Source organism: Hemicordylus capensis, chromosome 1 (genome assembly GCF_027244095.1).
Source record: "Hemicordylus capensis ecotype Gifberg chromosome 1, rHemCap1.1.pri, whole genome shotgun sequence".
In the NCBI taxonomy this organism is placed as follows: Eukaryota; Metazoa; Chordata; class Lepidosauria; order Squamata; family Cordylidae; genus Hemicordylus; species Hemicordylus capensis.
This window is the reverse complement of record NC_069657.1, coordinates 339,036,484-339,053,681: the sequence shown is the minus strand read 5'-3', so window position 1 is coordinate 339,053,681 and position 17,198 is coordinate 339,036,484. Positions and strand designations below refer to the sequence as shown.

General features: G+C 43.8%; 1 protein-coding gene across 8 annotated transcripts in view; it reads left to right on the top strand.

The window, feature by feature from the left end:
- The window catches only part of FAM184A (family with sequence similarity 184 member A), a 143,029-nt gene that overhangs the window by 108,796 nt on the left and 17,035 nt on the right, over window positions 1–17,198 (top strand). For 5 of the 8 annotated variants that reach the window (XR_008312948.1, XM_053282918.1, XM_053282927.1 and 2 more), the window contains 5 exons: window positions 3,521–3,733; window positions 5,177–5,330; window positions 6,437–6,564; window positions 8,255–8,439; window positions 16,286–16,432. Coding sequence is in view for 7 of the 8 variants with exons in the window: in XM_053282918.1 (XP_053138893.1) it covers window positions 3,521–3,733; window positions 5,177–5,330; window positions 6,437–6,564; window positions 8,255–8,439; window positions 16,286–16,432 (827 nt within the window). In the remaining variant the exon portion in view is untranslated. The remainder of the gene's footprint in view (window positions 1–3,520; window positions 3,734–5,176; window positions 5,331–6,436; window positions 6,565–8,254; window positions 8,440–16,285; window positions 16,433–17,198) is intronic. The other 3 variants (XM_053282952.1, XM_053282941.1, XM_053282975.1) reach the window with 1 other exon arrangement.

Sequence of the window (17,198 nt, the reverse complement as noted above, 5' to 3'; positions counted from 1 at the left end):
ACCTAACTTCACTTAAGATGAGCAGCCTCACCAATGTCTCAATGAAACTGCATTTGGCTGCAATTTCATCAAGGCACAAGGGATGGGATGGATCTACAGTCTTCTCCCACCCAGAGTGCAAGCGTTTCCTTAAGGGCATTAACAATTTGTACCTGCCTGTGCGTCGCCCTATGGAACAGTGGAGTTTGTCCTTAGTACTGTCAGCCCTGACGGAGGCCCCGTTTGAGCCACTGGCGACTGTGCCGATGAAATATCTAACGCTAAAGGCGGCGTTCCTTGTGGCGATTACTTCAGCGAAGCGCGTAAGTGAAATGACGGCTCTGAGGATGGATAGACCTTACACGCAGTTCTATCCACACAAGGTGGTTATGCGTCTTGATCCAAGGTTCCTAACGAAGGTGGTGTCGGAGTTCCATTTGAATCAGGAGATAGTTCTGCCTACCTTCTTCTAGGATGCAGAGACAGACTTGGAGAGGGCACTCCACACGTTAGATGTGCGGAGGGCTCTCTTATATTACTTGGAGCGGACTCATTGTTTTCGGAAAAGTAGAAAGCTATTCATCTCGTTTAAGGGACATGGTAAGGGCCGTCCAATATCTTGCCAATGCCTTGCGCACTGGCTGGTGGAGAACTCATTTTTCTCGCCTATAAATGCCAGAAGGTGACACCGCCCAAGACGGTGTGAGCCCACTCTACAAGGGCTTATGCGACGTCAGCAGCGCATCTGTCGGGCATCAGGATGGCGGATGTTTGTCTGGCGGCCACGTGGTCTTCTCATCTGCCATTCGTCAAGCACTATGCTCTGGATCTGCAGATGGCGAGAGAGGCGAGTTTTGGGAGGACTGTTTTGAAATGGGTATTGGTGTAGCTTAGGGTCTTCTGCACCCGCCTCCATATGGGGTAGCTTTCTAATCACCCAGTTCTTATGGATACAATGGATCACAATCCAGATAAACAGGTTGCTTACCTGTAACTTATGATCTGGATGTGATCTGTTGTATTCATAAGTCCCTCCCAAACCGGCCCCGCTGCAGAATTAATGGACGCTAGAGACTGTTATCGTATGGATCGTCCCAAGGGGGTGGTCTGCGAGAAATCTGAGAGAGAGGCGCCCCAACCGCCAATTTCAACGGTCACTGCAAGGCACGTGCAGGCGGGCGGGGCGCAGAGAGGAGCTAATTAATCAGCCCGAGAGGTCCCTGCGCAGGCGCAAAACCCAGTTCTTATGAATACAACGGATCACATCCAGATCATAAGTTACAGGTAAGCAACCTGTTTTTATTCATTTCTACAGATACAGAAACAAAATATTAGTAGGGGGAAGCTTAGATTTAAAATGCATCACAACTTTAAGTGAATTTTAGTGCAGAACTAGAATTGCTGTAGTAATCTTTCAGTTTGCTAGAATTTCTATATATCATTTCTACTAGCCACTATATCTGTGTGGTACAAATATAAAATCTGATCGGAAGTTTGATTCAGCAACTATTCCAATTATTGCTTAATTGTGTCACCTGTGTCACAATGTAAAGTTGGTTTTAAATGCAGCTTCATTTATACATTTACTTTAGTTTCTCCTTCTGGGAGTTCAGCCATGATTGTAAATACTACTGCACATATATCATTACATTTGGTATGCTGATGTTTATTTTATTTTGTGCTATGAATCATCAGAATCTAGGTCAGAACACACTGATAATTGCACTGGTATTATCAGCCAACATGGGTGAAGCATTCCAGACGGGCCTCTGGGCCATGAGAGAATAGTACTATCAAGCCAAAATTGTGTGACGTATCTGTAACGAAACTGCAGATAACGAAACTGCGAATAATGAGTAATTGAGTCTATGGGAATGCGGTGGTTATGTTCCCAGAATCAAAACACACACAAAAAAACACAAAAACCCCGCCAACCCCAAAAGGGGGAAATATAGTGCCCTAATGCTCCACGGGTCTCCTGACATCCACCAATGCCCCCCAAATGCCCAAACTGGTCCCCAAAATCATGATTTTTTCCCACCACCACCACCCCTTTTTTTTTTGCCCACCCCTTTTTTTTTTGCTGAAATATGCCACAAAATGGCTGCCGGAAATGACCTCCACGGTCATTTCTGGCCTTCTAGGAACGACAGATATGTGGGTTTTAACCTATTTGTAGCTGCAGATAAGGAGGCTGGTTGTCTATTTGACAGCACGGATACATGAAACCAGGAATAGCAGTTCCACGTACAACAAGGTCTGCCTGTATGGACATAAGAGATTATAACTGAATGAAGAGAACTTGTATTTTCTTTAGAAAGAGCAGGAGAAAAAGTATTTGAGTTGGTTGGCACAGCAGGACCTATTTGATGCAAATATTTTTAGAACTATGAAAGTCTGATATTTAATCTTTTGAATGTTGTGTGGAATGCTATTTCCACCCACCCACCCACCCCTACTCCAAATTACCAGTAATGTAAGTCTGTTTTTTTTTTAAATCTAAAAGCTGGATCTTTTTTCAACTTGTGTCTCAGATGTATAACAATCTCATAGAAAGAGTTGCTGCAGAAGTAGTTTACATAATGCAAATGGGCAACCTGTCTGGTAGCTTTCCTTCTCTTTTATAAATGGCTGTTACCTTCTAATAATTTATTTGGTATAGAGTGTACCTGAATTTCTGTTAACAGGAATACATTATAGAACAAAATGGGCCACAATACAGAGAGAACATCTGAGGAAGTGAAAGAGTTTTTTTTGTTTTTTGTTTTAAACACAGTGGGCCTCTGGCTAGGGTTGCCAACATTGAGTTGGCCAAAATTGGGACACAAGTCGGGGGGGATGGGGAGTCATGGCTTATTTTAGTACCTTCAGTCCATGCGCGCCCACCTGCCAAAACCATGGCAGGCAGCAGGTGGGTTACTGCAGGTGGTGGCGGGCTGCAGGCAGCCGAGCGTGCTGGGAGAAGCCGAGCAGGACAGGCAGGGGCAGACAGACTCACTCAGACATCGACGAGGGAGCTCCTCCCTCATTCCGGCCTTCCTTCCAAATGAGGCAGAGCAGCCTCTGCACGTGCGCACTTGTGTAGAGGCCACCTGAAGTCAGCTTGCTCTTATCATTGGAAGGAAGCCCACCTGCTGCCTGCCATTGTTTTGAGAGGTGGCTGCCGCCACCGAGCTCTTGCTGCTATTCCCGCTGTGCGTGCCTAGGAAGTTTAAATTTTTTTTTTAATCATTTAAAAAGCGGGATAAATTGAATCCTGAACAGGATGATAATTTCTCCCCAGGAATGCGGGACAGCCTGCAAAATGCAGGACAGTTGGCAACCCTACTACCCACCTCCCAAACAGCAGCTCCTTTCACCAGATTACAAATTACCTGCTGCAGTGAGGGGAGGTCTGTGTTGAGGAGGCAATAGATATTCTGTGTTTATAAACTTTTTTAGATTGTGTGGCTGTAGACAAAATCTCAACCTGTAAATAAAAAGAAATATAGTGTTTTCCTAATATGACTCTAGTACTGATGTTTGCTTTTGCGTGAATTAGATCTCCCTGCTAAAGCAGAATCTAGAAATTCAGCTTTCCCAGTCCCAGACTTCAATGCAGCAACTTCAGGCACAGTTTAGTCAGGAGCGACAGAGGCTTGCCCAAGAAATTGAAGAACTGGAAGAAGAACATCAGCAAAGGCATAACTCCATGAAAGAAGCACATATCCTTGCTTTTCAGAACATGGAAGAAACAAAAGAACAAGAGCAAAAGGCAAGCTTATTTCTTTGAAGCATCTAATATGTTCAAGTGACAGAACAGGAGATTTTTTGTTTTATGACAAAGTTATTTAACTTCTTGTGAGCACCCAGCAGATTTGCCACAGTAAATAATTCTTCATTCCCCTTCCTCCTATGATCTCAGAAAGTTATGTAACCTCAGAAATTGTCCCAGCTGCACAGTGGGCAAGATTAGGGGGTAGGGGTGAGGAGGCAGAAGGAACTGCATCTGTGTAATCCGTCTTGTCCTGAACGGTAAAGAAGAGGAAGTGTAGAGATGATCCTGGGTATCCTTCTAGAGGTATATGAGATTATCAGTTGTTTGAGACAGGAATATCTGAGATGGGAAGGACACTCGGAGTCTGCAAGGACAAGAACGAGGCAGCTTTCTGCTATAAATTGGCTGTAGGGCCAGTATTTGGAAACTGAGGCCTGAAACTGCAGACAAGTCTAGCATCTACTTCATTATCCATCTTGTGGAATACAAATCTATGATAATCCTTCTTTACATCCACCCTTGCAAACAACAACCATCCAGCAGGGAGGCGGGGTGTATTAATGAATTTGAATAATTTGTTTAAATTGATTTATAAATATTATTGATTAGCAGTATATTATTTCTTTTCGTAGCCTCTGAGTTCATTTCTGGGTTGGTCTCTGGAATATGGACTCTGGGACAAATTGTGCTGATTGTAATTGCTGAGGTAACAGCACATCATATGCTCAGAGGCACATGCTGCTAAATTCTTCTAAAACATTGCTGTAACACTAATACCCAGCTTTTGCTGTTGCCACCAGCCTACACATGTAGTGGATTGACTTAGCCAAATTGTGTTTCCATGGTTATAGTTTTGTAGAAACACCCAGAGACAAATGTTTGGGGTGGTCTACATAGCCACCTAATGGTGCAGTGGGGAAGTAACTTGCCTAGGGAGCAAGAGCTTGCTGGTTCGAATCCCCACTGGTATGTTTCCCAGACTATGGCAGCAGCGATATAAGAAGATGTTGAAAGGCATCATCTCGTACTGCGCGGGAGATGGCAATGATAAACCTCTCCTGTATTCTACCAAAGAAAACCACATGGTTCTGTGGTCGCCAGGAGTCAACACAGACTTGATGGCACAACTTTACCTTTACAGTAACTCAGACTGTACATCAGGTCTCATGTCCTCATGGGCCACCAAATCTACTCGCTTTGTGGCGCTCCGTTGGAGCTGCCACACCAATAACTACCCCTGTAAACAAAAGAGGTTTTTTTCCTTTAACTGAATATGTTTTTATATGTTGCTGTGAGCCATGTTGTCGATTGATAAGTCATCCAGTAGAGAAAAATAATCCTGCCTAAAATATTGCTAAAATATTTCTATACAAATATAGAAATCATTTATCCTGATTGCTAAAATATTTCCATACACATTTTTCTTTTCAAATTTCTTAGGAACTTGAGGAGCGTTTACAACAAAAGCATTCTGAAGAACTTCAGGCACTAAAAGAAGCACACAGGCAAGCTATGGATGCTTTCAAACTTGAAATGGAACAGGAATTGCAGACTCTTCGTTTTGAACTTGAGGATGAAGGAAAAGCTATGCTAGGTACAGCACTTGCATGTTGTTATTTAAAACATATCCCATTACTTCTGGTGCAGGGGGCAGATAAACAGATGCTGCCCAAAACACAGAGAGACAAACTGGACATTTTCTGCACATTACAGTACCTTGGGCCTTCTTTAGATTCAGATTCTGCCTACTGTCTGAAAGGTAGCTGATACATTGTAGTTTACAGCATGATAATCATTGCTTTAATGATTTAACTTTGCTTTTAACCTATGCTTTATTGTAAACTGTCCAGAGACATGAGTTTGGGGCAGTATACAAATAAGATGAATAAATAAATGAATGCACATTTTATGAGCACTTCTATGCAGCAGAGTCTACATCACATCTTGTGATTTTATTGTCATCTTTTGTTCTTGTTGGAAAATGCATACCCAGGTACAGATTTTATTAGTACTTGCCATGCTATTGTCAATGCTTCCTGACTTGAGTGGCACAGTAGGAGAGCATTCAGCCCCTACTGAAATGAAGATAATAAAAATGAAAATGAAACTTTGAAGGGTCAAAAATGGTGTGGGTTTAGGAAGGAGAAGCCAGATGATTGATGTCACAAGCACTACCAGTAGAGACCACTGATAACCACGGTTCATGCAGTACTCACAATTGCTAGCATTTTTCTGGCAACAAAACAATACTGTCTGGTTGACAAGAAGATAGAATAGTCTCTGCCAAAGAAATTCTGTTATGAAAAAGGACATTAGGTCACATGCAACAAGCTAATATGTCCCTGATTCTACAAATTTCCAATATTTAATTTGATATTCAGTACTATGTCATTAAAAGTATCTTTCAGTATTATCCTATTAAGTATTTTCATGAATTCATTCATTCCTTTATATAACAAAGTTGACTAATATTTTCCAGATAAGAGAGGGAAAATGGCAGGAAAACAAACTTGTCAGACACTAAAGGTTTTGTCATTTCAAAAATTAATTCTCCACCCTGAGCATTTTTATGGAAAGGATAAATAAATACATGCATATAATAAATACATACATAAGTGATAGTATAAATCCATGGGGGTGCGGAGGTTGGTTACTATTTGTAGAGCTATAGAAAAAAATCTCATTACTTGTATCTCCCAGCCTCTCTGCGCTCAGAACTAAATCATCAGCATGCAGCAGCAATTGACCAACTGAGGCACAATCATCAGCAAGAACTTGCCACTGCTAAAATGGAGCTTGAAAGAAGCATGGACATCAACAGGCACCAGGTATATTTCTTCTTTATAACCAAGAGAATATAAAAAAATATTTTATCGTAATCTTTCAAAAAGATACCCAGCTTAAGGCTTACTAGTCCATATTAAATCTCCTGTTTAGGCTGGCCATTTTTTTAAAGTTTGATTGTTTTGTGGGGTTGAACAAGCTGTGTTTTTTTTAATATATCTCATTCCATTTATGTCCAGATTCTCTGTGGTATACCTGCTGATGTGCTTAATTTCAGGTGGGAAAGGGGTGTGTTAGCTGTTTTCTTCACCCTTGAAACTACCTAAGCTATTTTCCCCCATCTTTCCATGTGAATTTCCTCTATAGATATGTTAGGACATCACCAGTGCCTAAATTGGGAAGGGATACAGGATAGGAGAGGATCAATTCCAATGGTAAATAAGCTAATAGAAAAATAATGAGAGGGGCAGACCACTTCCTCCCCCAAACCACCCTGGGTGAAGATTGCATATATGTGCTTCCCTCATGCTGCTGGGGAATATCCCTGATGGCATAGAGTAGTATGCAGTAGCTGTAGTGGAGTGCAACACAGCAGAAACTGAGGCTTGTAAAGTTCACTGAACAAAGTTACTATGGTATATTACCATATTTGGTTTATAATTACCAAATTATAAACAGTCCTATTCTGAGTGAAAGATCATCCTAACAGAAAAATAACAGTCTCCAGCATCCAGTAAGAAATGCCAACTGACTAATCAGTCTACAGAACTGATTATTGACACAAACATTCTAAACTCTACCCTAAGCCTATACACAGATATACATGCAATACATCAAGCCATTAAGCAAGAACAAAGACAATATATATACACATACTTCCCAACACTAGCCCTGAGCCTGTAGGAACTGTGTCAGCTGAGAAGCAAGTACATCTCTCTCTCTCTCTGCCAGATTGCTTCCTGATAATCATTGATCAGCCCTTCCTTCACCTCCAAGCCGAGCACAGAGCAGGGAGGAATGGGCTCAGAAGCTTTCTCCAAGTCTAATCTGCCCTCCATTATGTCAGGGTGGGGGGAGTAGGTAGTGAGTTGAAGGGGGCAAAAAAGAATCCTTGCCCATCCTTATAGGTTCCCCGCTAGTGACCTCCCTAAATATCATTTAAATGAATACAGGCAGACCTCAATATTCATGGGGGTTCCGTTCCCAGCTGCAGCCACGGATACTAAAACTATGAATATTGAGGCATTGGGGGCAATGGGATCGCAGGGGTTAGGTTCTTGGTCAGCTCGAAAATGTCTAAAAATAGCTGAAAATTGGCCAAATTTTGGGGGGGAACACAGAGGGGAACACCTTACCATGCATTGCTACTCCCCAAGTCTTGCTGTGCACCAGAATACCCCCAGATCAGCCAGAAACCACCATTTTGTTTTGTTTTTTCCTTAAATTGAGCCATTTTGAGGCTCAGAGAAACAAAATGGCAGCCAGAAATGACCTCCACAGTCATTTCCGGCCACCTCCAATCTGTAGATATGCGAGGTCCGAGTGCTTCACCCCCTTTCTCTGTGTATGCGGAGGTCGGGCGTCTTTTTTCTGATCACGAATCCACAGATAATGAGGTTTTCCTGTACATAGAAAGAGAAAAGTGGAAAAGTAAATTGTTTGTTCAGGTTCAGAAATGTGTGCTGCATATTAATGTTTAAAAGCATTAATTGTTTCTTGATACTTGCTTAATAGGAAAAGGAATTTGTGTGTCGGACATCAGATCTACAGGAGGAACTGAGGCATCGAGGCCACCATATTTCTGAATTGGATAAGGAGATACTTGCTCTGCATGAGAACATAAGTGCTCTAACCAAGGAACTGGAGTTCAAAGGGAAAGAGGTTCTCAGAATACGCAGTGAATCCAACCAGCACATTAGGTATGAATATTTGCAGTGTCAGGTAACGTGCTCTGACTTAACTAGCAACTAAAACCTAACAAATGACAATATTTCCAAGACTTGTTGTGTAGAATATATTATGCCAGGGCTGCACAACTCCAGCCCTTTAGCCGTTTTTGGACTATGGCTCCCATCATCTCCAGCTACAGTGGCTGGAGTGAGGGTTGTAATTCAACAGTAACAGGAGGGCCAAAGTAATGCAGCCTGTAATCTGTAGTGTGATCCGTTGCCATTCATAACCCTGGGTTCTGCGCCTGAGTAGGACTCCATGGATAGAATATCCAAGCTCCTTGTGGCACTCATGCTCCACCTCTCACACTCAGCATGACCATTTATTTTGGTGGTTAGTGCTCAACTTCTTCAGTTCCACCTCGTTCTGTTTGTGTTTCTCAGTTTTTGGTTAGGTTCTGTGAGTGAAAGAAACGGATCGTTATTTTCTAATCTTTGCTGACTGGATGCCAGATTCTTTGTTGTTTTTGATTGTTTGTGGACTTTGTTCCTCAAATGGATGTTAACAAAACATTTAATGCATTGAATGTGGTGGTAAGTTATCATCTACGGACTGCCATGACTCATGCCTTTTGTGTCTGAGCGAAAAGCATAATACAATGACTTGTAAGATCTGTATATTGTTCTCCCTCCATACTTTGAAATATAGAGTGCTCAGGCTTTGCACAGCACTTTGCAAGCAAGCACTTCAATCACTGATGCCAATGCCTCGATCCCCATCTCTGTCGCTGTCAAGGTGAATGTCAGTGACTGCAGCGGCCTCTCAGTCTAAAACCTCAACACCGACTGGTACTTTGACTGATCATATCTTCAAGCATCCGACTGATGTATCTAAGAGATCATCCTCAATGACATCATCGAAAGCACAAGTGCAAGGCATCTGAGGAACAGATGCCTGCTTCTTCTTCTGCAAAACTTGATCAGAGCACCACTCCACGCTCAAGGTTGAGCATCCACACCATCCCCAACTGGACCATCCCTCTACAGGAGCTGGGCATTCTCGCTTCCACAAGGATATAAACATTGATCCTGAGAAACTCTGCCTCCCTACCATCAACATTGAGCTCAATGCCAACTCCACAGACCAAGAACTCATCTTCAATGTCAACAGACCAACTGCATCAACACCATAGACAGCCATCGCCATCAACAGCCACACCTCACCAGTCCCCCTTGATGCTGGCACCAGGGACACCTCAGTCACCTTTGATTTTGCAGGAAGGCACCCCTTGACACCAAGACACAATGTCTCCTTTGTGGTCAATTTCAATGTTCAGATTGAACAGTCAGGCGCGTGAGCTAGAGGGTGCTTGGACGCTTTAGCCACAAGATCCCCAATATCTCTCCTAGACTCCATCAGCCTTGACATTTAAAGGCTTTCTCAGTCAAGGGCTGGATGTCAAGCCTGATTTGGAAGAGGAGTTTGTGGCAGTACCAAAGACACCCTCTATGTCTCCTTCGAGATTTTATACTCCTCGACCTGCATCTCACACTAGGAGTGTATCTCAAGAAGCCAATGCTGGGAGAGATACTCCCACGACACATTTCATTGCAAGTGCTCCAGTCACTGGGAGTCAACAGTTAGATATAACTGCCCCATGATCCTAGAGACTAGGGAGAGCATAGGGAGTACTGCTGCACAGCATCCCTGGGACTCCCATATGATTAGGAGGAACACCATTTGTGGAAGGCGCAGCAGGTTTCCACTCTGAGCCATGCATCTCCATTCTGTGGATCAAGAGGCTTCCCAATCACAACAGAGGGCCTTCATTTTTAGAGCCCCAGTTTCATTGGTGGGTTCCTCAATTCTCCCTCAAACTCAAGTCAACCTTCCATTTCTTATGACAACCACCTTGGCTTGGGCACCAGTGGCAACGCTGGTCTCATGCTAGGAATGTGCACGGAACTGGTTTGGAGGCCCTTTACGGTCCTCCAAACCCTTTACAGTCCTCCAAACCGGTTCAAATGCCTGGCAGTTCTGCCGGTTCGAAGGTGGGGGCATACCTTTAAGGGTGGGGGAGGGTGCCCTTACCTCTCCCACCACGTTTCCCCCGCTGGTGCTCCATTTTAAAAGTCCCCATTGAGACGGCAGTGTACCTCCCTGCCGCCCCAGTGTCCTCGGCTGGAAGTAAAAGAAAGTACCCGGTGCATGTCCGCGCGCCACGTGCACGCTCATGCCATGCTCGCTCTAACACACCCAACATGCACATACGCACCAGGTACATCCTTCTACTTCCAGCCCAGGACACCGGGGTGACAGGGAGGTATATGTGTCAAGGTCTGGCCAGCTGCTAGGGAAATTCACGAGGCAAGCGGAGCTGCTGAAATCGGATACGACTTGGCTGAACGCTGTCGACAAGGATGTTTGACAAACGTTGATTCTCAGCAATGAGTAGGAGGCTGGTAATGTGATTTATAGAGCAAGCCGAGAGCTCCCAGCTGGTAGGAATTCAAGGCTTGTCAGCCCTCAGCAAGAGGCGTTTGCTCCTCCTAACAGCCTCTAATTGCGTTCTACGTCTCGTGAGCCTGTGCTGTTGTGGAGTCAGTGGTGTCTCATTGCATAGCTCTTATTCGGATTGGTCCCTCACGCTTTCTGCTGACTCAGGTTGTTGTGCCTGCTCTAAATCATTAGTTGGATCTACCACAGCCATTTCATGAATGCTGACAGCCGGGCTTTGCCCCTCAGACAGTCCTGAATCGGCTGTAAAGTTGACAGCTTCCCCTTCCTCCTCGCTGTCGGAGATCGAGGGCATGACAATATGGGGTAAGTGCACCCTCCCCCCACCCTTAAAGATATGCCCCCCACCTTTGAACCACCCCCACTGGTTCCTTGCACATCTCCGTCTCATGCTACTCAGAGGTGCACCTAGGTAATTTTGGAACCTGGACCTAAAGGCCTTTGGAGTGCCCACATCCCCTAAAAATTAAGCAACAACAGGCTCTACTGGGTGACCACACCACCTAGGACAGACTAAAGAGGATTTGGGGGCTCCCAGGGATGAAAGCAACTCTGCCCCATCTTTCCCACACGATAATATCTTTATTCTTTCCCACACACTTTAAGATCTTTATTGTTTCAACCCGGAAGTGTAACAATTGGATCCCAGAAATATAAATAAATGCTCAACAAAACCAATAGCTGCCAAGAATCAGTTAGGTATTGCTTGGCCCCAGCACCCTATCTTACTGCCCTGGAGGTGCCCCCTCTTAGAAAAGCTTTCACCTTGGCAAGATGTAATGCCTTGCCTTCAGCCCTTTTAGAGGGACGATACAGAGGGATCCCCTATGGGGAGAGGCTTTGCCCATGCGGCGAGGGTCAAGTTGAAACAGTTACCCATGTACTATTGGAATGCCTGCTCTACAGAGACCTGCGCCGGGATTTCATTCACCCTCTGACAGTCAAATTCCCAGGTCTCGATCTACCTCAGATGACTGCCAGGCTCCTGGAAGGAAGTAATTCCTCTTCCACTAGACAGGTAGCCAAATTTTGCAGTGCAGCCCTTCGCTTTCGGAAGAGCCTAAAAATGGACAAATAAACGACACAATGCCAGAGCAATTTGTACTCATATCTCGGCTAGTTGTAGCTGGGCATGTGGGGATAGGTATTGCCAGCTTAAAAGTAGCTAATTCAATGCTAACACTTTATAGAGCCCCTGAATTGTATATCTCCTCCCAGATTGGGAGCTGAGCTGTGTTTGGAGTTGTAATTGTTCAATAAGCAGGAACAAGCTGCCCTTTTATTTTAATCTATTTCACTAGTATTTTACTAGCATTTTCAGTGACTCTGTGCTGAGCAGGACCCCATAGAATGCTGATTATCCCCTCTTTTAAATTTGTTCTGATTTTATACTGCTTTTTGACTGAAACAAAGTGTTTGGCTGAGTGCTTTTTAGCTTACATGCATTTTATCTATTCTGTTTGTGTTTTATATCATGTTTTAAAATTTTGTATTTTTAGATTCCCTCCCCCTCAGTCTTAATGCTACATCAATTTTAATCCCCGTAATACTGCAACACTTTCCTCATATTGCATTTACTGTATAGTATTACTGTTTTACAATTTGTGCTGGCCAACGACCGTAATAAAGATTATTATTATTATTAAAACCAATAGCAGAAAATCCAAAACATTATCAGAAACAATGATTATGATGAATCAAAGCAAAAAGCCACTTCCCCTGCCCCTTGAAATTTTTATGGATTTGCCGCTGAACCTGAAGCAACGGCTGTCATGGGTAATGGCCTTGTTGGTATCTTCCACCAGAAAGTACATGAGTGAGTACTTGTGAGTACATGGTCCCTATTGTCTTCCAAAACGGCAATCTCTCCAATGAGAACTGGTGTGAACTTCTTTGATCGACCACCTGAATTGTAGAATTTGCCCTCCAGAATATGGCGAGGACAGTCCTTGACTGCAACAGAACCACACATTCACAAGCTAGCCTGGATTTCAGAAAAGTGTCCTCCTGGTACTTAACTACTGTAGGCATGGTTTGAAATCTAAGCTGTGCACTGCACACTGCCGTCCCCATACAACGCCCTTAGCAATGGAGCTGTCTGCTCAATGTGCCCAGCTCCTCCAGTCGACAGACCGATCACAGAGTGTCTTGAAGTATTGGCAGGCAAGCAACCTCTGCCCATGGGCAGCTTCTGCTGTGACTCCTCCTTAGAGACCTTCCCCAAGACTTCGGGGATCATGGGAGGGAAGGCAGGGCTCACTCTTCACGTTCAAACTTAGAAGGAGGCAGCATGGAACAGGGAGTCAAATATGGTCTGTGTAGTTCTTGGCTCTCAGGCTTGCCATCTGACCAGTGCAAGAGGAATTTCTCCCAGTGTCCCTGGGGACTGCCACAGGGGCAGCTGCAGCTCACTCAAATGGAGGGAGGGAGCGTTCAGAGGCACTCCCCCCCCCGGCGGCAAGGACCGGGCCAGATCCCCGTGGCCCGGTTCTAAGAAAACTTTTGATGCTATTGGCTGTGCAGAGTGGGAGGTAGCCATAAAATTATACACAGGGTTCTTTATTTCTCTAGTTTCTTAAGTTTGAGACCCAGGGTCTCAGCCATTTCTGATATGTATCCCCTTCAGTTGGGGATATTGATGGCATAGGCTGTACATTTTCCCCAGGCAAGGAACCTGATGGGTGTTCAGTGCCTCCAGATTCAGAGTCTGATGAAGAACCATAATCCTCCTCCTGAAGGTCTGTCTCCTCCCTGTACTGAATGTGCAGAAGCTGCCAACAATGTAGCTGAAACTTAATCCGGATAAGATGGAAGTGCTCTGGATTGGTAGAACTGACCATCTGAGTAATGAGGTCAATCTGGATTTGAACAGGGTCACACTCACCCTGAAAGACAAGGTCCGCAACTTGGGGGTGATTCTGGACCCGATGCTATCGTTGGAGGTACAGGTGGCAGCAGTGTGCAGAAGTGCCTTTTACCAACTACAGCTGGTAAGCCAGCTGTGATCCTACTTGGAGAAGTTGGACCTGACCTCAGTCACTCATGCGTTGGTAACATCCAGATTAGACTATTGCATTGTGCTCTATGTGAGGCTGCCCTTGAAGACTGTTCAGAAGCTTCAGCTGGTCTAGACTGGTGCTGCAAGGATGCTTGTGGGTGCAAGTCATTTCATGAGTGTCACACCCATCCTGCGGCAGCTTCATTGGTTACTGGTCCGCTTCCAGGCTAGATTCAGGGTGCTGGTATTGACCTTTAAAGCTCTACACGGCTTAGGGCTGGGGTACCTGTTGGACCGCATTCGCTCATATAAACCTGCCAGGGCCCTCCACTCATCGTCTCAGGCCCTGCTCATGGCTCCACCACTTGCAGAGATCCAGTTGACGGGGTGTAGAGACATGGCTTTTTCAGTTGTGGCCCCTCAGCTTTGGAACACCCTTCCCGAAGAGCTTCACTATATTCCCTCCCCCAGTGTTTTGTTTTTTTAAAAAAAACTAAAACCACATCTTTTTAAAGAGGCTTTTTAATGCTCCATCGTTGGTTATATCTGGTAGGTTCTTTAGTTTTTATAATGCTCAATTTTTACCTTTTAAAATAACTTTTAATTTGAAACTTAATACTGATTGTGGTTTTTAGCCTGACTTTTAACTTGTTTACTTGATTTGGTTAATTTTATAACTTTTATTTTACATTGTATCTATTCTATTGTTGTGAACTGCCCCAAGCATTAGTGTACAGGAGGGGCAGGATATAAATAAATAAATGTCCATTTAGCTGCATTCTCTTCTAAACTCATGGGTTGGGATGGTAGAACTGCAATTCCCCATCCTGAATGCAAGAGATTTCTCAAGGGAATAAATAATCTATATCCTCCAATGAGACAGCCTATCGAGCAATGGAGTTTGTCATTAGTACTATCAACTCTGACTGAAAAAACCCTTTGAGCTGATGGCAACAACCACTATGAAGATGGCTAGTCTGAAAACTGTTTTTCTTGTGGCCATAACCACTGCAAAAAGAGTTCGCGAGTTAACAGCTCTGAAAATGGAAACAACTTATACTAGATTCTACTCTGATAAGGTGCTCATGCTGATGGACCCATTGTTCCCTCCCAAGGTGAGATCTTATTTCCACCTGAATTAGGATATAGTACTGTTCACTTTCTTTAGAAACCCAGCTACACCTTTAGAAACGTCTTTACATGCATTGGATGCAAGGAGAACACTCCTGTTTTACTTAAAAAGAACTAAAGACTTCCGTGCATGTAGACAATTCTTTGTGGCCTATAAGGGTATACCCAAAGGCCAATCTATTTGTAGACATCTACCTCACTGGCTGGTAGAGTTAATTTCATTAGTTTACAGGGTACAAAATATAGAACCTCCACATACTATAAGAGCCCATTCTACCAGGGCTTATGCAACATCAGCAGCACTTCTATCCGGCATCCAAACAGAAGACATTTGTAAGGCGGCCACTTGGTCGTCAGAGTTTTGTGAAGCACTATACTACTGATCTTTGCTTTGCTGCAGAGACAAATTTTGAGAGGAATGTTTTAAATAGGGTCTTACCATAGCTTACTACACCCTCTGCCTATGAAAGCTCACCAGGCTTATGAATGGCAACGGATCATGCCAGAGATAAATAGGATATTTACTTGTAGTGATCCGTTGACATTCATAAGACCCTCCCATTCTCCCCACAGTAGTAAGCGGAAAGTTTTTTGTTTTTTTTAAAAGGACTTATCTGTTATAAGAAATTTAGGATGATTGTCACTTCAAGGCGGTCGTCCAGGAACAGAAGTGGCGCTCTAACCGCCAAAATAAATGGTTATGTCAAGTGCAAGAAGTGGAGCACAAGCAACACAAAGAGCTTGGAAATTCCACCCACGAGGTCCTGCACAGGCACAGAACCCAGGCTTATTAATGTCAATGGATCACTTACAGATCATCAGTTACAGGTAAGCAAACTGTTTTTAGGCAGTCAAAATGAAACTGCTGCACCTCATACGGGTGTATTAATGTCTGTTGATGTAGCTGTGCAATTTAAGGCTTGGACTGTGTGTCACACAGGATATTGCAAGTTGCACAGTTTAGAGACTAGCTATTGCTGAAGTGCAATGCTAACCAACCAATTAAGCTTAGACAAAATATTTTTATGTTTACATTTCAACATATTTATAAAGCATTAAAGGAGATGATTTTTAGTGAAATAAACTAGAAGATAAATGCAAATAGCAGAACTGGGTTTTGTAGCACTTGTCAGTTATGCTATGCACAGAGCCTTTGCAAACATGGCAGGAAATCAAGATGAACAAAGCTGACTGATGTAAGAATAACTTTTTTGACAACAAATAAACAGGCTACATGAACAAGATTTAAACAAGAAACATGAGAAAGAGCTGGATGTCATGACAGCAGACCACATCAGAGAGAAACAAAGCATGCTGGCAGATTTTAATAAGACTCAAGAGCTGCTCAAGGAAATTAATTCAGCTTTGCAAGTTTCGTAAGTTTTATTACATTAAACAATTTCGTATTTGGGCTGAGTTTGAGTGGAGTGATCTATAATAAATTATAACTGACATTTGAGTCGCAATACAGAAGTAGAAGCACTCTTAAATCAAAGGCCTAAATCTGTTTTCAGTGGTGTACCCATTAACTTCAGTGGAAATATTTGGGCTTGCATTAGTGCAGGATTTAACCCTCAGATAAAACACAAAAGAGGCCCAACTCTTGGCAAATCGGCAGGGCTAAGCGATATTGGCTGACATCCGGACTAACCCTGCGCTAACATTCCAGGGTTTTTCATTGTTTGACAGGGGAGGGGCGATTTTTGCTGATCTTCCCTTTGCAACTGCCTGTGCTTCCCAAAACTATGACCGTGAAGGTTGACTCAGGGAACATGATTTCAGGAAGCAAGGGGAATTGATGGAAAACACCCCTCCCCCTCACACAACAGAAAACCCTGGCATGTCAGTACAGCATGTCTGGAAGCGGGCCAGTGCTCTATTCCAGGCTGGAGCCTACAGGGACATTCTGACCAGGCATGGCAAAGGTACAGGCTGAGCAATAAATGGTCAGAAGCACAGATGGCTCACTCAGGGAGCTTGGAGTGTTGATTTAGCATTGGCCAGGAGCTAACTGAGGGTTCAAGTAGTCCTACAGCAGGAGTATGTCTGAAGCCCCATGTTCCTGGAGGCAACCTGAGAGTTAAAAGGGGCCGTGCTTTATTATGCAGGTGTGTGTTCAGCAGAGCAGTGTCTCCTGCAACC